The sequence below is a fragment of the Pteronotus mesoamericanus genome, unplaced genomic scaffold, assembly GCF_021234165.1.
Source record: "Pteronotus mesoamericanus isolate MK-2021 breed Mesoamerican mustached bat unplaced genomic scaffold, CSHL_Meso_final scaffold_705, whole genome shotgun sequence".
In the NCBI taxonomy this organism is placed as follows: Eukaryota; Metazoa; Chordata; class Mammalia; order Chiroptera; family Mormoopidae; genus Pteronotus; species Pteronotus mesoamericanus.
The window spans coordinates 14672216-14695979 of NW_026555326.1; the positions used below are offsets into that span (position 1 = coordinate 14672216).

Consider the following 23764-nt stretch of genomic DNA (forward strand, 5'->3'; position numbering starts at 1 on the left):
TTAATCCAGCAGCTCCCTGATACACCAGCAGCAGAGGAGGATGTAGGCCACTTCCTTCAGGGTGCGCTGCAGGCCCTCCCACCTGGTGCCCATCTTTACAGTGGGCACTCGGAGCCCAGCGTCTCGCAGGGCCCCGCCAAGGGAGAAGGGTAGGGCCTGGGTTAGGGGCTGCGTCCAGGCCTGCATGTGGGCAGCAGCTCTGAGGAAGGGTGTGGGAGCTCCCTCTATATCTTTTATCAACAGCGTTCCCACCCCTACAGACCTCGTGACTACAGGGACAAAGGCCTTAGGGTCTAACACAGGGAAGGTTCTAGGCAGGAGAGTGGGCTGAGTCAGCCCCTATGCACAGTTGGAGGAGGGGTGGATTTAGGAGGAGGAGGACGTGGCCGGCCACTCCATCTTTCACCCTCCACAGCCAGGGCAGCTCAGCTACCTTCCTCCAGCCCGAGCCCAGAAACCGTGGGTAACCTCAGTGGTTGGCACAACTCCCTGCTTCTACCCTCTGGTGGGCTCCTGCCGAGATTGGCATTCAGTCAGAATCACCAATGAGAACTCCCTTCCAGCCCCAGAGTGACTACTGCCAGCTCAGAGCCAGCAAGGCCTGGCCCACTGCACTTCTCCCACCCCTCTGTGAGCAGGAAGACACAGCCAGAGCAACAGGCAGGTGAAAGGAGAGGCACAGTTTATTGAGTGGTTACACCCCAGGACAGCCTTCTTCACTCCCTCCTGGAGTGGGCAGGAGCGTGAGATCCCATGCGGGAGTTCCGCTCTTCGTCTTCATTCTCAAGTAAGTAGGCTGGACGGTAGCAGGCCTGTCCTCCTGGGCCCAGGTACTTCAGGGCCGGGTTCCGCACTGTGTTCTCCCGGCTCCCCAGTGATGTGTAGCTGGAGCCAGGAGAAGAGAGGGTGAGTGTGTGGTGGGGTAGCTCTCCCTATCTCAACACCCACGTTTCCCCACACCCATTCTCTTCCAACACCCTTACCCTTGGTCATACAGGATACAGTATGGGACAAACAGCTGACGCAGAAAGTCCCAGATGTCTCTATAGGTCCAGTCCTGGGAGGTCAGAGTCAGAGAAGAGTCACAAACACTGCCCTCTCCCACTCTACCCGGGCTGCCTGGGAAGGGGCCCATTCAGGGCTCTTCTGCTCTGAGGGCCTGCTACCTGACTCACTGGCACACCTTGCTCTGTGCAGGCCAAGCACCAAGAAAGAGAAACCTTCATCCTGTACCCTCTGCACTCCCAATCCGCCCGCCACTGGCATGTCAGCTCCTGGAGGACAGGGAGGGGCTGTGTGTGTAAGCCAGAGCTGTCCAGTAGACTTTTCTGCGATGATGAAAATGTTCTCCTTCTGTGCTAATATGGCAGGCACTTGAAATGTGGCTGGTGCAACTGAAGACCTAATTTTGAATTGTTTAATTTTTAAAATTGAGATACTGAATATAACTCACATGCCATTAAAATTCACCCTTTTAAGATATACAATTCAGTTGTTGGGTTTTTTTTAGTCATTTGTATTTCATTTTAATTATCATTTGAGTGTAAGTAAATGGCTAATGGCTACCATACTCGATAACAGAGGTCCATAATAAAAAGCACAATGCCTGCCACTGAATCACTGCTCAATAAATATTGGTCAAAAGGCTGAATGAACAAATAGCACAGCCTTCCTTAGATGATGGGGCCCCTTCATCCAAGCCTCAGACTCCAGTGTCCTCACCACAGAAAGCCAGGGTGCAATGACTGATAGGGGACAAGAGACTGAAGGCAGTAAGTCCTATTCTGCATTACCAGCAGGGGGTTGATGCGCATGAATGACGGCCAGCCTGGGTCTGTGGGGCTGAAGGGGCAGAGGCTGCAGGAGTAGGGGTCAGTGCGGCGGGTGCCCATCAGGGCGGCCTCCAGCTGGGGGTGCTGTGCCTGCACTTGGCGCAGAGCCTGCTTCATGTCGCCCTCGGCCTCCAGCACCCGCAGATTGTACCTGAGGAAGGAAGGGGGCTGAGGGTAACAAATGGGATCTTCCAAGTCCATCTTGGAGCCCAGACCAACAGGCCCCCAGTACCTTTTGATAGTGTCCTGTAGAAACTGCTCCAGCTCAGGGAAAGGGGAGATGCTGCGGATATACAGGATCTGGAGAGGTTCTTGAGTACCAGGATGTTTCCTGGGAAGGGGGAGAAACCACAGGCTTGCCAGCATGGACAGGGAAACGCTCTCCAGAGAGCTTGCACTGTTCTCCTTGGCCGCTGGGATGCACATGCTCCCTTCCTCCCCTTTCCCTGTTTTTCCCATCCATCAGAACCTACTTCCTCTAGGAAGGCTGCTCTGATCTCTCACCTAACAAATCTAGAGCACACGTTCATTTCAGGTAGGTAAGTATCACCTCTTCAAAAGGACCAGGACGTCCCTGTGGTCAGGAATGGTGACTTGCACATCCACACCCAGGGCCAAGCATGTGTCAGATGCTCAATAAATATGGTGGAGGAATGGAACTAAGAGGTCACTATGGCTACCTCCCTCCCAAATCCTACCCAGATACCCCTTTCCCCATCTGCTTCTTAAGATGAGGAACCACAGAATGGTGAAGATCAGGTATCTTTGTATCTCTGGGGTCCTACTTTCAGGGGACAGGCTCACCTCTGCACAGCTGCGTGGAAGAGGTGCAGGAGGGCAGTGCAGTCCTTGCCGCCATTGAAGCCCACACAGAGCTGGGTGAGGCTGTACCGAGCCAGGGCAGTTTCAATGGTCTGCAGGGCACCTGCTACCTTTTTCCCCAGGGAAGACCCTGCCAGACAGGTAGGGAAGAGACCATCAGATAGTGGTAGTAGGGCCATGATACACTTGTTTAAAACCCTTCAATATCTTCCCAGTGTTCCTAGGATAAAGTTCAGATTCCTTCATGTTGCCTACTAGGCCTGCAGTCTGCTCCCTGCCTGCCAGTCAGCCACACCTCATCTCAGTGTCTCCCCTCCGGGTTCCTGGTTTCTTTCCATTCCCTTAAACCTCCTGCTAATTCCTTCTCTGTCCTCTCTCATACTGTGGCCCTACTCCTGATGTGGCCAAATCTTCCTTATCACAAAGCTTGTATGTCACTTGCCCAGAGGAGCCTTATGAAGGCTCCCAGATGAAGGCTGATCTCTTGCTGACATCTCATGCATGATTACCTGTTCAACACCTACCTTTCCTGTTAAACTACTGGTCCATAGAGTAGGGCATACATCTGCTCTGTTGTGCTATCTCCCCAACTCCCAGCATAGTACTGGTGAAGTGGGTACTCAATTAACATTTATTGGAAGAATGAATGAATCGACTGTAGCTATCCTTTACCTTCTCCTGGATTTTTGGGAAGCCTCCCAACAGCTCTGCATTCCTGAAACCTGTGGTTTGGTGCACCTGCCCCCTCTCCCAGGAGGCCCCTACCTGACTTGGCCAGTTTGTATACAGCCTCACTGGCCTGCTCCATGGCATTGGGTATGTAGGGAACCAGTGATCCCTGAGGCAGATGAGCAGTCAGGTAGGCCACGCATTCCTCCAGGGGCCCTTCTTCCTCTGAGTCCAGCATCAGCTTCACCTGATAGTAGTTGCTGCCCCAGTCAGGGTAGGAACCCAGGCCAAGCCTGTGTCCAAAGTGGGCCTGGGTCTCAGCCAGGATGGGGGCAATAGAGGCCTCGTCAGCTGCTACATACAGCTCCCGCAAGTGGAACTGAACAGCTGTGTTTTGAAACAGTCCCTTCAGCCCCTCTAGCACCCGCCGCAGCAGCTCTGGAATGCCTGGGAAGAGGTAGACATTGCGGACCGAGACCAGTGGGAATCTGAAGGGGCGGCCAGTGTGAGGATCTGTGCCATAATGCAGGCGGGCAGAGGAGGGCACCAGTGACAGCTTCTCCGAGCCCTCCCTTCCCAGGGCTTTGATGGCTGCTTCCAGCTCAGGGTGTGGCTTGAGCTCATCTCCAAAGGCCTGTGCTACCGCCTCAAAGGTCACATCATCGTGAGTGGGACCAATGCCCCCTGCCGTGAGGACATGGGTGAAGCGGCTGGAAAAAGAGGTGACCTCAGCAGCAATGGTGGCTACTTCATCAGGTACAACAGAGACCCGGCACACCTGGACCCCAAGGGAGCGCAGAGTTCGGCACAGGAAGTAGGTGTTGGTGTCCTGAGTATGTCCCTGGGAGATTAGAGATGGGGAAGATGAGTGTCAATGCTGTGGGATGAAGGGCAAAGGGGGCAGGGATGGAAGTTGCATCTGCATGCCCTGACTGGTGTAGCTCAGTGGGTTGGCCATCATACTGAAAACCAAAAGGTCATCGGTTCAATACCCAGGGCACACGCCTGGGTTGTGGGACAGGTCCCTGGTTAGGGGCGTGTGAGAGTCAACGATGTTTCTCTCCCTTTCTTTCTCCCCCCTTCCCCTCTCTCTAAAAGTCAATAAATAAAACCTGAAAGAAAGAAAGAAAGAAAAAGAAAGAAAAAGAGGGGAAGGAAGAAAAAGAAAGATGCATCTGCCTGATAATGGGGCACTTTGTTCTCTAGGGGATACCACCTCAGGCTGCCAAGAATTCTGGACTGAGAACAAGAGTGGGAAGATCCACGTGAATGGAGTCAGGGAAGATGTAATATACCTTGGGCCTTCATCTCTGCATTGTGACCTTGACCTCATCTATACATACTCATTCCATTATCAATTCTATGTGGACAACTCCTTCACTTCCTCACCAACCCGACAGTCTTGGTCCCCTGACTCCAAGTGCTTATTGGGCACCTTCACCCTATTCCTGGCTGTCAATGGCATCTTCAGACACTGTCCATAGCCACTCGGGCCCCTCATGCTGTCAGCTCCACTTCTGAAATGTCTCCCCATCTGGTCTCTTCTCTCTGAGTCAACTGCCTCCAAGTAGGTCCTTGGCACCTTTCACCTGGATAGTTGCAACAGCCTCCTGGCCAGGCTCCCAGCCTCCAGCCACAGCGCTCTGCTTGGTGCCTCCTGAATACCCTTCCTAATGTGTCACTATGATTGCATCACTCTTGGACTCAAAAGCCATTTGTTGTTTCCAACAATATACGGAATAAAGTTCAAATTCTTTTGCAGGGTATCAGAGGCTGGCTGTGTATGGTGTGTATGCAATATTCTTTTCCAGCCCCATCTCCGCTACTGCTCTGCAGAGTTTACTGGTTTAAGTGGTTACTCCGGAGTAAGAGAAAATCAGGTTGGAAGTCCATCTTCCACTTCCTAGCTGTGTTACTTTGGGCAAGTTTCTCAACCTCACTGAGCCTTAGTCTCATAGTCTATTAATTAAGATTTATAATAAAATTACCAACGTCATGGGGTTGTTGTGAGGATTAGTAAAATCATATATGTGATGTAATGAGACCACTGCCAGGCCTTAGTAAGCACTCAAAACATAGGGGTCACTATTACAATTACAAACCTGATGTCTACCGTGACTTCCCGACCATTCAGAAGGGATTTCTCCCTTCTAGTACTTTCCTTGTATCTCACTTATTCACTCTGCTGAGTGCCTTGGGTCATTTCCTCATTAGGCTGGATTTAACACTTAAATAATACATGCACCTGCACCTTCTTTACATGCTGGTCTCCTTGTCATTTCTGTAAAGCCCCTCCTCCACGCTGACAAATTGGGGGGACTTTGATGTAAGTTTTCCAACAGAGTAATTGAAAGGATGAGGGCCACTTTTCCTCCACCATATTGGACTCGCTCCATGATCCTAATGCAGCAAGGGGTCCCGCAACCTAGTTCACCCTCTCTCAATACAATGTGAAGCAGACTGTCAAAGGCAGGAGAACGCTCCACCCTCCCCCCTCTTCTGTCCCAGACACACCTTGAGGATCTCATCTCCAACGATGATAATGCCCGCCGTCACGCTGCGCCCTGGGGGAGGTTCAGAGGCCCTAGATGCCATGGTCCTGCCTTCTCTTCCCCTCTGCAAGGCCCTCCAGTAGCCACCCAGACCCCCAAATAGGGGTCGTATGCACGGGAGTCCCGCCAGATCTAAAGGGCACTGGGGGCCATAGCCTGGGAACAGGGAGTCCGGGGTCGAGGGAACCTGGAGGAGCCAGAAAGGACAATGGAGGAGAGCAGGAGTGCATGGTCTTCCTCACCAGGTCCTGGACAACTGACTCCTTTTTCCTTGCCTCTTTAATAAAAGTGTTCTCAAATCTGAGCCCATGCCTCTTTAAACGTTTTCTAAGCTGGGCTCTAGTCTTATTAAAATGTCCTGTTCTTCTAAGCAGCTACCACTTCAAAGGTCTTGTGTCTGCCGAGCTCGGCTCCACGGATCTGCTCTATCTTGGGCACCTGCACCTTTAAACGTCTCTTCTCTTTGGGGCACCTGTCCCTTTAAATGTTTACCTGCTCCTGGGGACTGGACTCTTTAAATGCGTTCCCTCCCTCCGCCCCGACCAGAACTCAGCCGCCTTCTTCTGCTGCAGGCTTCTGCACCCTTTCTAGCCCGGAATTCCGTCTACTCCCACCACTCTTCCGACTACAATTTCTCTCAGGCTCTCACCTCCGTCTGGCCCCTGCACCAGGTCTTTCCCTCTCTCCTTTCCTTCTGTCCCAGGGCAGCTTCCGTACTCATAGACCCGCCTTAGGCCCACAATTGCCTCATGTGAATTGGTCATTTTGGCCGTCGCTCAGACCACATCCAAGGCCCATTGGTGATCTCGACTGTCGCTCGCGAGCCTTAGCCAGAGGGCGGGAACAGTGCTGGGTTGTTATTAGCGACAACGTTGTGGTCGTCACTCCTCACCCGGAAGTGCGGAGGCCGGGTTCCCGGCCAGAGTTGGAGGAGGCTGGGGTGTGGAGGGGGTGGGGTGACGGGAGGGCTAGGGCGTGAAAGGCGCATTGAGGTGCTCCTTTCTGCTGCTGGAAATAAAAGCTTGACTCTAACCTTAGTTCTCTATTCAGATTCTTGTGTGCATTGCAGTTTTCATTAACCATGACTATTATAGGCTGAGGGGTCAGGGGCTGCTATTGGTGTCAGAAGGGATTTTATATGGTAGCAGAGGGACACCCAAGAAATGTCAGCGTTGCCTATGGAGTAGGAAGATCCTGGAGGTGAACTTTTAATGTGAAGAATTTTTATTTGTCTCTGTTTTAAATGATAAAGCTAATTAAATCTCTTTGACAAGAAATACCCTTGCCCCACCTTGCTCCAGATGATGCTTAGTTTTAACATCACCTTTCCCAGTTACTGCTGTCGCAGGTACAAGTGACGGCAGCGGCTAGGGAGTGCCATATGTCTGTCCACTTTAGAGTGCTCTCCTAACTTACTCTCATTTAAATTGCCTTTGGTCTACAAGTGCTTCTCAAACGTTAATATTCATACTAATCATCTGGGGACTTTGGGTGGGGCCTGAGCACTGCATGTAACAAGCTCTCCAGTCATGCTGATGCTACTGGTCTGTGGACTTTGTTTTCTGTAGTAAATATTTAAAATTTGGCCTGGCTGGTGTGGCTCAGTGGATTGAATACCTGCCACAAACCAAAGGGTCGGAGGTTCAATTCCCAGTCAGGGCATATGCCTGGGTCGTAGGCCAGGTTCCCCAGTGTAGGGTGCGTGAGAGGCAACCACACACTGGTGTTTCTCTCCCTCTTTCTCCCCCACTTCCCCTCTCTCTAAAAATAAATAAAATCTTAAAAAAAATTTTTAAAATTCATTCCTTGTTTGGAGGACTGCTTAAACCACACCCGGCTTCATTTGATTCTACTAGAAACACTCTTAAGATAGATATGATGCATGTTTTCCAGATGGCAATGGGCTCTGAAAGGTGAAGGGATGCCAAACAGCCACCGCAAAGTGAATAGTAGAGCCAGGCTTCTAGATCATTCTTAGTAAGCCTGGTGTGTCCCCAAATATACTTTAGTCTTACTTGCCTCATTACGTAAGTCATGTGCTCTATTATCTATATTATATTAGCAATAATGGTGATACTTGGGAGATGAAATCCCCACCCCCACCTCCACCAAATTCAAACATCAGTAGCTCTGGTCCAATTCTTTACCAGTGGTTTCTCAAGCTCAAGCACGCACCAGAATCACCTGGAGAACTTGTTAAATGTCGCTGGGTCCAACCGTCAGTTTCTTATTCAGTGGGTCTAGGGTGGAGTCTAAGAATGTGAGGTCTTTTTTTTGAGATGGCAAGTTAGGGAGAAAGAGGCACATCAATTGGTTGCCTCTCACATGCCCCAACTGGGGACCTGGCTGTCAACCCAGGCATGTGCCCTGACTGGGAATTGAACATGTGATGTTTTAGTTCACAGGCTGGCACTCAATCCACTGAGCCACACCAGCCACGGCCCAAGAATGTACATTTCTAACAAGTTTCCAGATGATGTTGATGCTTTTGGGCCAGGGACCACACTTGAACTACTGTTCTTGGAGTAAATGGATGGAAGACAGTAAAAAGGTGGTAGATTAATCCCCCTTACTTACTACCAGTTACTTTATTTTTAAAAATTTATTGCAGAGAGAGAAAACATTGATTTGTTTTTCCACTTATTTATGCATTTATTGGTTGATTCTTCTATGTGTCCTGACCAGGGATCAAGCCTGCAGCCTTGGCGTATTGGGATGACACTAACTTAGCTACCTGGCCAGGGCCAATACTGTTTTTTGAAGTAGAGGGTAAACTATGATTTGCTGAAATGTTTTCTTGAGCAGCTACAGTTTACACCAGTTCTCTCAAGTTAGTGCTGTGACTACCTGCATATGTATGTTTGAAATCCCCACATTCAGAGCACATCTCTAGGAATGATTTACAAAATCAGTACTTTTAAAGCTCTCTAGGTGGTTCAATTGCTCAGCCAAAGTGAGAACCACTGAAAACCACCCCCAAACAATGTGCACAGTGAACAGGGTATACCTGTGCCCGAGCCTCAGGCCTGGCAGGAAGTGGAGCACACTAGCAGCCTCTGGCTGATAGCCCCACCCCACCCTTACCCTCATGGGCTCTTCAAATATTAGGACTATGTTAAAGCAGCATCCCTGACTGTGGGAAGCAGTTCACTTGTTCTTATGAGAGGATGTTACCCCTATATAACCTCCATCTTTGCCTATCTGTGGCCAGTAGTGAGACCAAACTATATTTCAGTAGATGTTTGACAGCGGGTCTGCTTTTAAGATTAGATTAAAAACCAGTTACCTGAATGTTGAAATAAACCTCATTATCAGCAAAGAGCTGGGCTTCATTATCTAACTGAAGGGCATATAATTAGAACCATGATAATGAATGTGATGCTCACTCTGAGAGGGGTAAAAACCTTTACAAGTAGAGAATTAGATTATAAAAAAAAAAACTCCCTCTTTAATCAAGGCTTTTAACATGAAACAGAGTTCTTGAATAAAATGGAAAGTTTCCAATACATTGAAACATAAATCACCACACATACAACACCTGGCAAGAAAAAACGAAACAGCAAGTTTATACAATCCCTGTAACCACCATGGTCTTATTCTCAGATACTTCATCCATCTGTCAAGTGTGTTCTGCTGGATACACAGCTCACCATGTTTCTGGGGTCATACTCAGCAGAGGCGGCAGCCCAAAGAGCACTCCTCTGGCTGGGTCGTGGTGCCGTTGGCTCTGCTCAAGAAGCAAAGCAGTCACCAGCACATCAAACAGTGTACTTTAAACATCCTTTAAATATCAAAGTGAGAAACAAGAAGGCAACATAGTAATGTTATCAGAAAGATGTTAGCAAGTGAGGACAGCTGTATAAAGCTTGAGGCTGAAAGGTGGTTCCTCAGCTTCATTTCTTTGGCTTCTTGGGGAGTGGCCTCCGGAACAGCAAGATGTGAGGCTCTGAAAGAGTGAGTGAAACCTAAGAGACAAACTCACACCATTGTATGTACAATCTATAGGTTACCCTACTCCCATTTTCCAGCTATAACCCACTCAGCTCTTAACTAAATTAAGATTTAAGCATACGTTAAAGCAAACCCATATGCCTGGCCTATCTGGCAAGTATAGAATTGTTAACGAGTTCTTCTGCTGTATTTGTAAAGCCAGGGGTGGAGGGCAGCAGGAGGCTTTATTAGTTTTGCCTGGCAGCTTGGTGTCTGGTGTCTCTTCAGGAAATATACTTTCCTTGGTTTACTTGGTTCTTTAAACATTTTTAGAGAGAGGGGAAGGGAGGGAGAAAGAGAGGGAGAGAAATATTGATGTGCGAGAGATACATCAATCGGTTGTCTCTTGCACACCTCCAACGGGGAACCTGGCCTGCAACCCAGGTATGTGCCCTGACTGGGGATCGAACCAGTGACCTTTTAGTTTGTAGGCCAGCACTCAATCCACTGAGCCACACCAGCCAAGGCCATAATCTCTCCTAGGATATTAGGCGATGGCCTTAAAAAGGGAGTACCCTCTGAGTGAATTAGATAGTAAAGGTTTTTCAGTGACAGTTTGTCTCTGAACTTCCCAGATACTTTACTCTTATTTTTGGTCACTCCAGTTTAAGATAACCAATGAGGGGGAGAAAAGCAAAACAAAACAGTAAACCACCCCGACCTTCCCCTTATTTCTTTGGGTTATATGATCTATCATTCCCTCGGTCAAACAGCCCTACATGTTTTCGGCCATTGCACTGACCTGGTTCATGGATCATATAATGGACCCATCCCTGACTCTGCTGAACACCAAGATTCCTCCATTCAGATTCAGACATCAAATGGGTTTTAGGGACCAGCTTGGCTATGTCCTTGGGCAACATGACATGCCTGTAACAGAAACATGGGAAGGAAGGGCATCTGTGTTACTAGTGGGTACAGTCTGTTAGACAAGTGCCTGCATACAAAGCAGAGACAAAAGAGAAACCAGTTTCTGGTGGGAGGAGGTTTATATAATCTTATTTTGGGATAGAGGCAGCTAGAAATAAATGCCAACGTATGTAGATCCTCAGAGAAGTATATTAAAAAGTACAAATTAATGAAATCAAGTGCATGGGCACCTAAATTCCAGACACTGTTGATACATTGCCTCTGCCTTCCTGGAGCTTAGTCTTCTAGTTGATTAGCTCAAAACAATATAATGGGGCCCCACAGCACACATGGTGTTAATAATTAAAGGTGATTTTCAACAGGCTTGGTAAGGGGGAGAGGTGATTTTTGTGGAGAAGGGCCTATTATGAAGTGCTATGTGGAACAGCCATCACAAAGGATGAAATAATGTCAGTGTCTTAGCCTTTAAAATCTATTCTCTATTTCATTTTCCTAACTCTGAAAGGATGTGCCATGAGACTTCCTTTAGGAAACTCCATGCTTTCCTAACCAAGGGAAGTCTCCTTTCATGGCCAAGAAGTTATTACTCTGATTTGAACTGGGCTAACCTAGATAGACTTGATCATGTTCAATGAAATCGTACTAATAACTTTTTCTAAACAGAAATGTAATTCCAGTTTAAATATCTAAAAATAGCATAAATTCTGACAAGCCCCTGGCACAAAGACTGGCTTCAATACCTGATTAGACAAACAAAACAAAACAAACCCCACAAAAAACCAAAGACTTTCTTAAATCTACCAGAGGATTAAACTAGTGACTTTCTCCCTAGCCCTGCAATGTGTTATAAGCACATAGGTTTAGGTAGCTCGTTCAGTTGTAGAGGAAAAGAAAACTAATTGGGTCCAAGCAGACCCTGGGGTCTTTTCCAACGGACCTGGCATAAAGATGAGTAATTTATTTGTCAGTACACAATGAATTCTCCATAGCGCACAGAGCCCCTGTACTAGGCTGGAGAAGAAACAAGAGCAAGGCTCCATTTTATGGTCTTCAATTGAGAACACAAGATACAAACTAGGAAGTTAGTTTTAAGTGTTATGCCTAATACAATTAGTGGAATGCCAACATTTGTAGAATCCCTTGTCTTCTCTAATTCTCCAATCTAGAATTATGAATCTAGGATTTATCAAATGCTGACTCTGTAGGGATTCCTTTCTTCACAATATTTGGCAAGTCCTACATGCTCCCATTACAACCTGTGCATATCTATCTCTATCATACCAATTATTACCTTCTTTCTTAAGTCTGTCACTATTTCCACAGATTTTTTTTAGGTTTGTTGAAAGCAGAGACCATACTTACCCTTGCGCTTTAGTAAACACGTAAAACCTATAAGCACCCCATAACTGGTTTCCTAAATAAATCCCCTTCAGATATTTCAAGCGTAACGATTAGATCCATGTTAAAACTTTTCTCAATGTTCCTGGCCAGTTTTATTAGTTTCCAGTTCCTCGAAGCCCTTTGCCTAAAACAAGGCGGCCAAGCACGCCCCTTTCCCATGAGTTAAGGAGCGATTCAGGCGCTTTAACTCCCCTTGAACTGAAGACGAGAGGGAAATTCGAGCTCCGTCTTTGCCATCTTTCCCCAGTTGGCCTTATGACTCTGCGGTGTTGACGTGATACAAGCAATCTCAAGTAGGCAAGCTCAGCTTGCTCAGTACGTTTAGAAAGATCCAGGAACCCCAACTGTGAAGGTGGTCAGCCGGCTAACACTAACCACTCCCACTTACATCTCCTCCAGGAGGGCTTACTCCAAATTCGCAATTATACTTTACTTTTACAATCGCCTATTACTACTCTTCGCGCATGCGACTACGCTCTCAACGATCACCCCGTCCCGTTAATCTGCTGCGCATGCGCCGATTCTGTCTCTTCAGTCTTGGTTACTAACTCGTGCCCTCACTTGTCAAAGCTTACGACCTCATTATGGCCCCCGCGCCGGCACTAACCGGTACTCGAATTCCTCGTCGTCGTACTTGTCCGAATAGTAAATCTGTTTGTGCGACATGATCGCTCCGCCTGAGGACCGTCAACCGCGCGCCGCCAACCTCCAAACTCCCAGCAGCACGCGCTCCCACCCTCTTTGGCCTCACTTTCAAACGCGCCGCCTGCGCTCCCTATTGGCCCTTTCGGCCTAAGGCGGGACAACTCCACCTTCAAGTCGCCTATTGGCTTAAATTTACTTCTCGTCAAGTCCTCATTGGGCCGCTCTTCTTACGCTTCTCAAGAACGCTCTTAGGTGAAAAATAGGCCTCTTACTGGCTAGCACAAGTTCTCGCACTGCCATTGGCTGACTCGGGAAAGTGGGACGGGTGAAGGAGGGAGGTGAGGTAGAGGGTCAGGGGTTAGCAAGGCCGGAAGTGAGTGCAATAAAGTTCCTCCAGGGAGGCCTGGCCGGGGAGAAAGTTGGAGCAGCGACCCAAGGAGGGAGTGGCGTGATCCAGAACCAAATCAGCCCGCGGTGCGGTGCGGAGACTCCATGAGGCCCTGGTGAGTTGAGACTGTTTTTCTCCTTAGGTGACCCATTCCTTCGCCCCGGAACCCCTCTCCCGGGACCCTACTTCCGGCCTTCATTCATAAGTCCCGCCCCCTGAGACCCCCTCCCCGGAAGTCCCACCTTCCAGCTTCAGGGGGCTCCCTGAACCCCGACTTGTCTATTTATTGTCCCCGACCCCACCCTGTCGCCCAGCTTTCCTGGAAGTCCCACCCCTAGACATGCATCCAAGCCCAACTACAAGAAATTCCAATTTCTTGTAGTCTTCCCAGTTCCCTGAAACTCCGCCTCAGATCTCCGCTAACTGCTGCCTATCAGAAAGCCTACCTCCCAAAAGGGCAAAACCCTGCCCCTCAAAGAACTACAGTATTCGAATTCGTGAAGCCACGCCTTTCCAGGGGCTCCGCCCCCTAAGAGTCCCGCCCCTTCCTTAATCCACGTCGGATTGACCAGAAGCCTTGCCTCCTAGAAATCTCCAAAACTTCGTCCTAGGGGATTAGCCTCTCTCAGGAGATTTATCCTTGTGAAACCCAGGTCTTTACCTCAGAAGCTTTGTCTTCAGCCCCAGAAACTCCATCTGCTCACATTTCCCTGTCCTTTTTCTCTTTTGGGCTTTGGGCTCAGTGTTCCTGAGCTTCCCATGCTGTGGCAAGTGGGAAATCAAAATTCCCATCTATGGGTCTGAGGAGTGAGGAATTACGGACAGCCCATTGCCTCTCCCTTACCCACTTCCAAGGGTGGCTACTTGAAGGAGGTTGGACTTGGGGTTTGGCACGAGGGTGGGAGAGAGACTTGCTCATAGATATCTGGTGCCACTCCCTGAGTTTTCCTTCGCAGGCTCGACCCATCCCAGAAACAGCTATTACGTTTCATACCTGTACCAAGGGATTTGAGTAGGGCCGTTTATTTGGTGTGTGACAGGAGCAAGGATTTTTTACCACCAGAAAATGGTGTCTTGGGTGGGTGTAGGGGACAGTAACCATTTTGCTCTGTGTGTGTGTGTGTGTGTGTGTGTGTGTGTGTGTGTGTGTTTTAAAGGGGCTGCTCAGCCTCCACCACTCCTCTGGCTCTTACCCTCCCCCTAACCAGAGTTCTTGTCTGGACATTCCTTCTGGTCCCACTTGCCCAGCCTTCCTTTCTGGAAACATTCCTGAGGCTTTCGACATTTCCTGCTACTTCCCGCAGTTCTTGCTGCCTCCTCCCTGCTGGTCTGAGAAGGCACATGCAGCTTCTCCCCCACACCCAATCAATCATTCTGACTGCCAGTAGGCCAAGCTCCTCTCTTTCTGAGCAGAATGAGCCTTATTTCCTTTTTTTTTTCTTCCAAATGCTCACACCTGTTGGTCATTCCCTGCCTTTGGATGCTGCAGGCTCCTACAGAACACCCATATCTAAAGATGAAGACATCCTGGTGTTGTTGGGGGTGTGAGGTTATGACACAGTCCTTTCCTCAAGCTCTCTATGCCTGAGCGCCGAGCCTTAGGAAATGGCGTGATAGAATTCAGGAGTGGTCAATGAAATGACGAAGCTCTCCTCTGATGAGGACTGAGGGGAAGTGAAAGCTTAGCATAATATCTAACAGGTTTTAAGTGCTGGTATTGCTAACCACTATAATCATATGATTACTTGCATTTTTTTACCTTCTGAAGTAATTTGAAAATGGGTAATTCCAAGGTGAGTTTAAGGGGTATACGTATCTTACTACTTCCTTTTTGGTCACTTTCCAACTTCTGTGGCTTCCTCAAGCAGAGCTGTGGCAGGAAGCTCTGGGTGGAAGGAATGGGTTTGGGATGGTTTTCCTATGTCCAGCCCAAGCCCATCTTCTCCTGGCACTCCTTTCTCCTGGACTTTGCACAGATTTGTCTTCTTTTCAGGGTCTGTTTCACTCTCCTACCTCCTCCAACCAGACTTCACCCCTGGTGTGAGAGGAACCGTGTTCCCCGGTGGACACGTGCGCCCTCACCGGTTACCATTGCAAACGGAGGGGAATGGCTTACCTGGCAGGCCCAGGGAGATGTTTGTGTCAGTGCTCTGCTCCTACTTCTACCCTTGACAGCTAGCTTTGCAAACTAAGCCTGTGGAAAAGGGGGCAGAAGAGTGCTTGTCTGGGGGCCACTGCTCCTTGGCATGGTAGGTGCCATGCGGAGAGAACAAGTATCCACCAGCCTGCCCTCTGCTCCAGCTCCTCTCCCTGATGCGCCACCCAGGTTGGACTTTATCCCCTTACTTCACCAGCTGTGCCCTTCTTCTTGGCCCCTCTCTTCCTCCACTGGGCCACATCCTTCCTTTCCCCATTTTTTTAGCTCCTGTGCACAGCTGTGGTAGCAGAGGATGCTAATGGCCCAGGCTCCCTGGGGTTATCACCCCATTGTGTGGTAGTAGCCGTGGTGGTGGGATGGCCTGGGCTGGAAGATGGGGGGAATTTGAGTGTTTAACCAGAACAGGAAGGAAATTGCTGAGCTTAGGGATCCCCTCCCTTTTCCACCCCCAGCTGCCTCTGTTTCCTCCCTCGTTCCCCCCTACCCTCCCTCAGCTTCCTGCTCCATTTGGCCTGCCCTTGTCCGGTTTGGATTGAGCCAGATGTCCTCTTATCCTGCTCTTTTCCTTCTCACTCTTCCATCTTCCCTCCCACCCCTACTTTACTCCTCCCCAGATACTAGTTGTTTGTATGGGGATTGGGGGTGGGTGCAGGGTGGGGTGGGGGAGGGTGTGGGGTGGGGTGGGGGTGGGCATGGATAGCTCTACCTCTGCTAGAGTTCTAGGTTGGGGCAGTGGTGGGGGCTCAGCCCCTCAGAGCCTGTGAGTCAGCACTGTCTTTGGGATTGGTCTTTCCCCTTAGTTCCCCGCCCCAGGGGAGGAGCCAGGCAGCTCTAGGTCCAGCCTGTTCTTCTCTCAGCCAGAGAAGAGGCTCCAGGCTGGGCGGGGATGGGGCTTGAAACTGTCTGGGTCTGAGCTGGGGAAGCCAGAGGAGTCGGAGACACTTGTCCCCCTCCCTTCCCAGGACCCTTGAGATCCCTGGGCCATAAAGGGCCAATCAAGCTAAGGGCCTGGGGATGCCCCTTGCCTGGCCCCCTTGCCTCTCAAGGCAAGGGGGCCAGGCAGGGCAGCAGCCTCCCTCTCACTCCAGCCATGGATCTCCTGCCCCCCAAGCCCAAGTACAATCCACTTCGGAATGAGTCTCTGTCATCGCTGGAAGATGGGGCTTCAGGGTCCACCCCACCGGAGGAGCTGCCTTCCCCATCAGCCTCTTCCCTGGGGCCCATCCTGCCACCTCTGCCTGGCGACGATAGTCCCACTACCTTGTGCTCCTTCTTCCCCCGGATGAGCAACCTGAAGCTGGCCAACCCAGCTGGGGGGCGCCCGGGGCCAAAGGGGGAGCCATGCAGGGCTGCCGAGGATGGGGAGGGGATTATAGGGACAGCCATGCCAGACTCAGGCCCCCTGCCCCTCCTCCAGGACATGAACAAGCTGAGTGGAGGCTGCGGGCGCAGGACTCGGGTGGAAGGGGGCCAGCTAGGGGGCGAGGAGTGGACCCGCCACGGGAGCTTTGTCAATAAGCCCACGAGGGGCTGGCTGCATCCTAACGACAAAGTCATGGGACCTGGGGTTTCCTACTTGGTTCGGGTGAGTGAACATCCTCCCTCCCAGACCCCTCCGGTTCCTCTGCTCACTGCTGGAGTCTCTTTTTTCCTGCTCTTCCCCAGCAAATCCCTTAATTGCAGTGTCCTTTCTCCTAAACCTGCCTTGCTCCTTCTCTGATTCTGCGGCCCTTTCCAGCTCTGCCTGGGCCCCCTTTTCTTCTTGTGACTCCCCCACCCCACCCCCACCCTGCCATGCCTAGCACAATGCCCAGCCCATGGGAGGCCCTTAGTAAGTGTTGGAATGAGTGACTCTTGATTGTTTCCTCAGTCTCCTCCCCCTTTCTAGAGATGTCACTTTATCCCACCCAATGACTGTCACTCCTCTCCAAATTCTCTTCCCAGATGCATGAGATCCTCCCAGCTTGCTCTTTCCTTCTCCACTCATTCCCTGCTGTCTCGCATGTTGTGGGCTGTGGCAGAACTTTTTCATCTTTACTCCCCTCAAGGACTATGTAGAGAAAAGCCCTAGGACCCTTTGAGAAGGGGCTGGGGGGAGGTGGCTGACTCATAATCTTCCCATCCCTCCCCTCAGTACATGGGCTGTGTGGAGGTCCTGCAGTCAATGCGTGCCCTAGATTTCAACACCCGAACTCAAGTCACCAGGTTAGTGGGGAGGGGGGCAGAATGTGGGCATTTTGGGACTAATGAGGGGAGGAGGGAAGTGGGTCCCTTGGTGGTGGTGCTAGTGCTGGCTTATCTTTGGCTGGTAAAGGGGACTGAGAGAAAGTTAGGGGAGTGAGTCTAAGTCTGAATGAAAAGAGGCAGCTCTGGCCTGGATCCTTCTTACTCATCCAGCCTTGGGAGTTGTAGGGGGAGGTGGCAGAGAGGCAGCTGGCAGCTGGAACTTGAGTCGAAAATAGGGGTAGATGGAAGGTTGCTGCTGCCTTTGGGAAGGGAATGGGACATTTGGTAGCTGGAAGGGGGTGGGGCCTGTCTATTGAGGCCCTAACCCAATCAGCCAGGAAGCGGCCTCTCAGTGTCATCAAATATTAAAGGCCCTTAATTCAATCCACCACGACAAAGAGCCTGGAGTGCCCCTGGAGTCTGGCTTGGCCTTCCCCTCCCCCAGCCTGTGGCAGCTCCAGCTGATTGAGAGGATTGAGAGGCAGGCTCTGGGTCTGAGTACCCCTCTTTCCCCAGGGAGGCCATCAGTCTGGTGTGTGAGGCTGTGCCAGGTGCTAAGGGGGCTACAAGAAGGAGAAAGGTACCTGGGGTCGATGGGGCTAGGGATGCTGCTGGGAGATGTGGAGGGGCAGGGCAGAGGCGAGTGTGTGACGTACGGGAGACCAAAAGGCAGGAGTGTGGGGGTTTCTGGGTGTTGGGAATTCCCAGCTTCTGAGACCCTTGGGCACTTCCTTAGCCCTGTAGCCGCCCACTCACTTCCATTCTGGGGAGGAGTAACCTGAAATTTGCTGGAATGCCTATCACTCTCACCGTCTCCACCAGCAGCCTCAACCTCATGGCCGCAGACTGCAAACAGGTTGGTGGGGACAGGTTGGTGGGGCTGGGCAGGGGGACCAGAAACACTGATGGGAGGGCTAAGTGGGGGCCTGGTTGTGAGGGCGAAAAGCTAGGAGCAGCAGGACAGGGTAGAAGGAGATGAGGAGGATGTGGATTTAGAAGCCAAAGGGATGGGACCGAGTCTCCAGGGTCCTAGGCCAGGGGTGGGGGTATTCAGGTGAGCCCTGAGGCTGCCTGACACATGTCATCGCCTTCCTTCTCCGTCTCCTGCCCCAACCCTCAGATCATCGCCAACCACCACATGCAGTCCATCTCGTTTGCATCCGGCGGGGACCCGGTGAGTTGGGGAGGAGAGCGAAGGTGGGAGGAGAAGAATAAGGGACAGGGACTGGGAAGACACTGGCCAGAGAAGTGGGTGTACTAGGATGGAGGCGGTAACTGAAAAGAACTGCGATGTAGGGGTCAGGAGTGAAGTGGGGCTGTCACATTTAGCTAACTGACCTCTTCCGACTTTGTTCACCCCAGGACACAGCTGAGTATGTCGCCTATGTTGCCAAAGACCCGGTGAATCAGAGAGGTGAGGCGTAGTGGGGAGCGCAGGTGGGGCCGGCTGTCCCTGAGGCAGGTGAGCAGGGCCGCGCGAGCTAAGCAGGGGCCCCCGCTGAGGGGGATGAGTGCTCTTATCTGCGCCTCGTCCCAGCGCCCCCGCCTCACAGCTCACTGGCAGCCTCTGTTGTGCCCCCAGCCTGCCACATCCTGGAGTGTCCTGAAGGGCTTGCTCAGGATGTCATCAGCACCATCGGCCAGGCCTTCGAGTTGCGATTCAAACAATACCTCAGGAACCCCCCAAAGCTGGTCACCCCCCATGACAGGTGAGCGGGTGAAGAGGGAGGGGCAGCTCTTGGGCCCCAGACCTGAATTGGGAAAGTAGGTCTGCTATTCTCACCCTGGAGCTCAGAATGGTTCAGGGAAGGAAATAACCTGTGCGCCCCTGCTTCCCACTTCCTGCTATTCTTAAATTTCCGGTGGCTCTCAGGAAAGTCTTTTGGAGGCCCAGATTGCTGCAGGGCTGGCTCTTCCCTCATTTGCCTGTGGGGGAGCTGTAATCTAGAACCTCACGCTGCAGCTCTTCCACGGCTAGATAGGCTTTCCATTCCCAGCTGCCTTGTATATGGCCTGTCCCTCTTACCCATTTCTCCATCCTTAGTTCTTTGATTTTCCTTCCTCTAGAAGCCATTGAAAGTTTGAGTGAGGGAGGATGGCTCTTTGCTGAGATACCTCTCCTCAGGCCAGTAGGTATCGAGTGTTTACAGGAGGTTAAAATATCCTGGAGCACCCCCTCCCTGCTGCTTAGTGTTTCCCTCCCTCTTGAAGGAGGCAGTGTAATGATCAAGGGCATGAACCTTAAAGTCAAATCTGAATTTACATCTCAGCTGAACCACCTTTGTGGTGAGACCTTGGGCAAATGTTTACACCTCTGACCCTCATTCTCTCCGTCTATGAAGCTGGGGAAGGAAATATTACCTACCTTATAGGGGTAGAGGGAGGACAAAATAATTATATATAAAACACCCAGCTTAGGGCCCATCCTGAAGGGAATCCCAGTACATGGCCGTTTTCTGTTCTCCTCTCTCCATCCTCCCACCAATGTTCTTCATTCCATCCTGTTCCTCACAGGATGGCTGGCTTTGATGGCTCAGCTTGGGATGAGGAGGAGGAAGAGCCACCTGACCATCAATATTATAATGACTTCCCGGGGAAGGAACCCCCTCTTGGGGGAGTGGTAGACATGAGGCTTCGGGAAGGAGCCGCACCGGGGCCTGCTCGACCCACTCTGCCCAGTGCCCAGACCCCCAGCCACCTGGGAGCTACTCTGGTAAGTTGCTTGGATGGAGGTGGGTTGGGCCCAGGTTAGACATGGCTGGTTAGGGCCTTTGGTCTTACCTTATTTTTTTGTCACTTTTAGCCTGTGGGGCAGCCTGTTGGCGGAGACCCGGAAGCCCACAAGCAGATACCACCTCCGCCACCCTGCCCAGGTAGGGAGGGGGCTGAGAAGGACAGAACCGGGGGTGCAGGAGGCACGGCTGGGGTCACTGAAAGCCTCCCTTTCCTCGGCAGGCAGAGAGCTCTTTGATGATCCTTCGTATGTCAACGTCCAGAACCTGGACAAGGCCCGGCAAGCAGGGGGTGGGGCTGGACCCCTCAGTCTTGCTGTCAATGGCAGTGCGCCTCGAGACCTCTTTGACATGAGTGAGTGCTTCTCTTTCCATTCTGCATCTCTGTCTTCCTTCTTTCCTTCTGTTCCTTCCTTCCTGGTCTCTCCTCCCTGAAAGTTCTGGGTCCTGGGCGTGTGTTGTGCCACCTGCCTCTCCTAGTCCTCTCTCTGCACCCCCAGAGCCCTTTGAAGATGCCCTTCGGGTGCCTCCACCTCTCCAGTCAATGGCCATGGCTGAGCAGCTCCGAGGGGAGCCCTGGTTCCACGGAAAGCTGAGCCGGCGGGAGGCTGAGGCCCTGCTGCAGCTCAACGGGGACTTCCTGGTGCGGGAAAGCACGACCACACCTGGCCAGTATGTGCTCACTGGCTTGCAGAGTGGGCAGCCCAAGCACCTGCTACTGGTGGACCCTGAGGGTGTGGTGAGTGTGGCAGGGGTATGGGTGGGGGTGGCACAAGGGAAGGCACAGTACCCTCTTGTGCAGCCCTGTTCCTTCCCTTGTTGCTTCTTAGATTTTTCCAGCTGGGCACCTCTATAGGGGCCTCCTCTGCTCTCAAGGTGCCTGGCATCTCCCGTCTAGCAGCTTAGGGTTCCTTCCCTTCTCACATTCTTGAGCTGGAGCTGTGTTCTCTTTGATCCTGGCCAGTCCTCAAATCCCCCGACTTTATGCCCAGGAGAGCTAGAAGGTGCTTATCTTACCTGAGCCCCCTTTTTTTTTTGACAAATGAGGTAAGCATCCTGGAGAGGTTGTGCTCAGTGTCACATGGTTAAACTAGACACCCCAAGTCTCCTCTTGTAAGGGAGTCATGGGCTCCCTCCCTCCTCCAGACTTAGGGCTCAGATCAGTGTCCTTTCTCTTATTTGTAGTCGTCCACTGCCTGTCATGACCTTGCTCTCTCCGCTACAGCAATCTCGGCCTCCTTCCCACGTCCTTTTTGAACTGCATATTTTCCCCTGAGACTTGCCACCTTCCTCCAGGTCAAGGGAGGAGGAGATACCCTTCACAATTTCTCATGTCCCCTGGCCTTTTCCCAGTTCATGACCTTCCCATTTCCATGGTCCTCCTACCACCTGGCATCTTTTCCTTCTTTCTCAACCTTCCTGAATATTGCAGCTTCTCCAGGTTTGTGGGCTGAGGTCTTATTTGACTCTTCACCTGAATCAACCCTCTCCCTACTTCCCAGGTTCGGACAAAGGATCACCGCTTTGAGAGTGTCAGTCACCTCATCAGTTACCACATGGACAATCACTTGCCCATCATCTCTGCGGGCAGCGAACTGTGTCTACAGCAACCTGTGGAGCGGAAACTGTGATCTGTCCCAGGTGCTTTTCAGAAGACGCCCTTCAACCCCTTCCACTATTCCCTCTCAGGACCTCACTTTGGAGTGTCCTGTGGGCTTGGCCTTGTGTAGGAGCTGGGGGTAGTGTGGACACTGGGTTTAGCATCCAGCTCAGGGAGAAGGTATGAGTCGGGAGCCTGGGGTAGAATCCTACTTCTCCCCACACCTCACCAAAGTGTTAGCCTAGAGTGGCCCCCTTCCCAGGGCCTTTTCTGTGCCAACCCGATACCCTCTTCCTCAAGAAGGTGGGTGCTCAAGGCCTGGGCCGTGTGCCTCATTGAAAAGTGTCCTGTGGTGATAGGCAGTCACCCTCCCAGGGAACGGGGAACAAACTGCACCTGTGGTCTACCCCGGGCTCAGGGTACTCCAGCCCGTTGCAACAGCCCTCCCTTCCCAGTGTTTAAACTTTGTGCCTTTGACCATCTCCTTGTTCTTAAGATACTGTATTTTATGCAGAGAGTTCTCCGGCCCCTGAGGTCAAGGATAGGGGTGCTGAGACCTTGGCTTCTGGCACCCTGTCCTCTCTTTGCTCAGCACCCCCTCCAGTTGAGGTTGGGAGAACAGAGGCAGGGGTGGCAGCTGTTCCCTCTCCCTGGGCATACGCAGGTTTCCCCAGAGCCCCCCTCTCGGGCAGGGGGGAGATGGACTCCTCTCTTCAGTGCCTCCTGGCCCGAGCTCCTGACCCCAGGGGTCTGTATATACTTGTCATTCATCCCCACCCCTTCCATGTTGCATGCACGTTATACTCTACAGCCAAAGTGTAGCCCTTCCTCCTGTATCTTCCATCCTGCCTCCCTGTGCTAGGGTGGTGGGGAGGGGGGCGGTGACTGAATTTGGGCCCCCTGAACTGTTAGCTCTCCCAGATGGATTTTGTGGAGGCAGGACTGGGCGATGAGACTCAAAAGCAGTAGACAATCCCCAAATACCATCTATAGATTTGTAACTGCATTTATTTTTTATTTTATGCATATATTTTAGGGTTGTAGATTTACTTTCCTGTTTTTCATGGCTTATTCTTGAGCACAAAATAATGGTAGTAGATCACATTTATACATCATCTCTTTGACTTTTCAAAGCCCTTTTACAACTATTGGCATTTCTCACCCCAGCCTGTGAGGCGGTTGGGGCCGGCAGCACTATATTTTCTCTGAGTCCCAAGTCAGAAGTCCATTCTGAGATAGGACAAGAAGCACTTGGGCCTGTTACCGGAAAGGCTGGCTGGGGGAAGTCTTGCTGAATGGGCGTTAGTTTCACCAGGTGGGTTGCGGGCAGGGAAACTTAAAACCTGCAGTTACCGATAGAGTCTGGGGCAGCTACAACGATGTAGAAGCCGGCCCAGACCCGTCTGTAATGGACAATTTACTGAACCCTCGCCTCCTTTTTGTTGTTTGGATGATTTCACGGGTCTCACTTATACCAAAGGGAAAGAATCTTCATTAAAATCCATATTTCTTCTACCTGAGCCTCTCAGTCACTGTCGCTACCTATTGTTCGCTATGGGTCCTTCTTGGCGGCGAGTCCGTCTGGCCTCGCTCGAGCTGTTGGCCGCGCGCGAGCACTGGGGTGCACCGGGAGGGTGCGACAGGGTGACACCTTTGGGACCACCGTCTGGGACGACGTTCCCGTTTGCAACGGGGGCCCACGGTCCGAGCGGCCGGACCTGGCGCCGCGGCCCTCCAACCCTGGATGGTACGGTCCAGCCGAGGGGTGGGTAGCCGGCTGCCGCCTGCCCCAGGAGCTGGGCCCTTGACACTGCCTTACCGTACATGCCCCCCCCAGGTCATGCAGTGGTACGGCCCTGCCCCCTGGCGGAGTTCTGCG

The 23764-nt window shown here is 51.5% G+C and overlaps 4 protein-coding genes across 4 annotated transcripts; 1 reads left to right on the forward strand and 3 right to left on the reverse strand.

The window, feature by feature from the left end:
* Positions 1 to 198, reverse strand: LENEP (lens epithelial protein). Its single transcript, XM_054563115.1, has one exon. The coding sequence runs from the start codon at positions 184 to 186 to the stop codon at positions 1 to 3; it is 186 nt and encodes a 61-aa protein (XP_054419090.1). The 5' UTR covers positions 187 to 198.
* A 467-nt stretch (positions 199 to 665) lies between these two features.
* Positions 666 to 6581, reverse strand: FLAD1 (flavin adenine dinucleotide synthetase 1). The gene is made up of 8 exons (XM_054563500.1): positions 6525 to 6581; positions 5838 to 6062; positions 3420 to 4164; positions 2637 to 2784; positions 2065 to 2163; positions 1794 to 1983; positions 984 to 1057; positions 666 to 885 (listed from the first exon to the last, which is right to left on the reverse strand). Exons 2-8 carry the CDS (start codon positions 5916 to 5918, stop codon positions 717 to 719), a joined length of 1506 nt encoding a protein of 501 aa, XP_054419475.1. The 5' UTR covers positions 5919 to 6062; positions 6525 to 6581; the 3' UTR covers positions 666 to 716.
* A 2736-nt stretch (positions 6582 to 9317) lies between these two features.
* Positions 9318 to 13255, reverse strand: CKS1B (CDC28 protein kinase regulatory subunit 1B). The gene is made up of 3 exons (XM_054563390.1): positions 12744 to 13255; positions 10608 to 10735; positions 9318 to 9821 (listed from the first exon to the last, which is right to left on the reverse strand). Exons 1-3 carry the CDS (start codon positions 12800 to 12802, stop codon positions 9769 to 9771), a joined length of 240 nt encoding a protein of 79 aa, XP_054419365.1. The 5' UTR covers positions 12803 to 13255; the 3' UTR covers positions 9318 to 9768.
* Positions 13256 to 16094: 2839 nt separating this feature from the next.
* Positions 16095 to 23363, forward strand: SHC1 (SHC adaptor protein 1). The gene is made up of 12 exons (XM_054563389.1): positions 16095 to 16912; positions 17462 to 17532; positions 18070 to 18133; positions 18290 to 18409; positions 18674 to 18727; positions 18916 to 18967; positions 19136 to 19262; positions 20068 to 20266; positions 20357 to 20426; positions 20509 to 20640; positions 20786 to 21024; positions 21788 to 23363. Exons 1-12 carry the CDS (start codon positions 16418 to 16420, stop codon positions 21914 to 21916), a joined length of 1752 nt encoding a protein of 583 aa, XP_054419364.1. The 5' UTR covers positions 16095 to 16417; the 3' UTR covers positions 21917 to 23363.
* Positions 23364 to 23764: the final 401 nt, after the last annotated feature.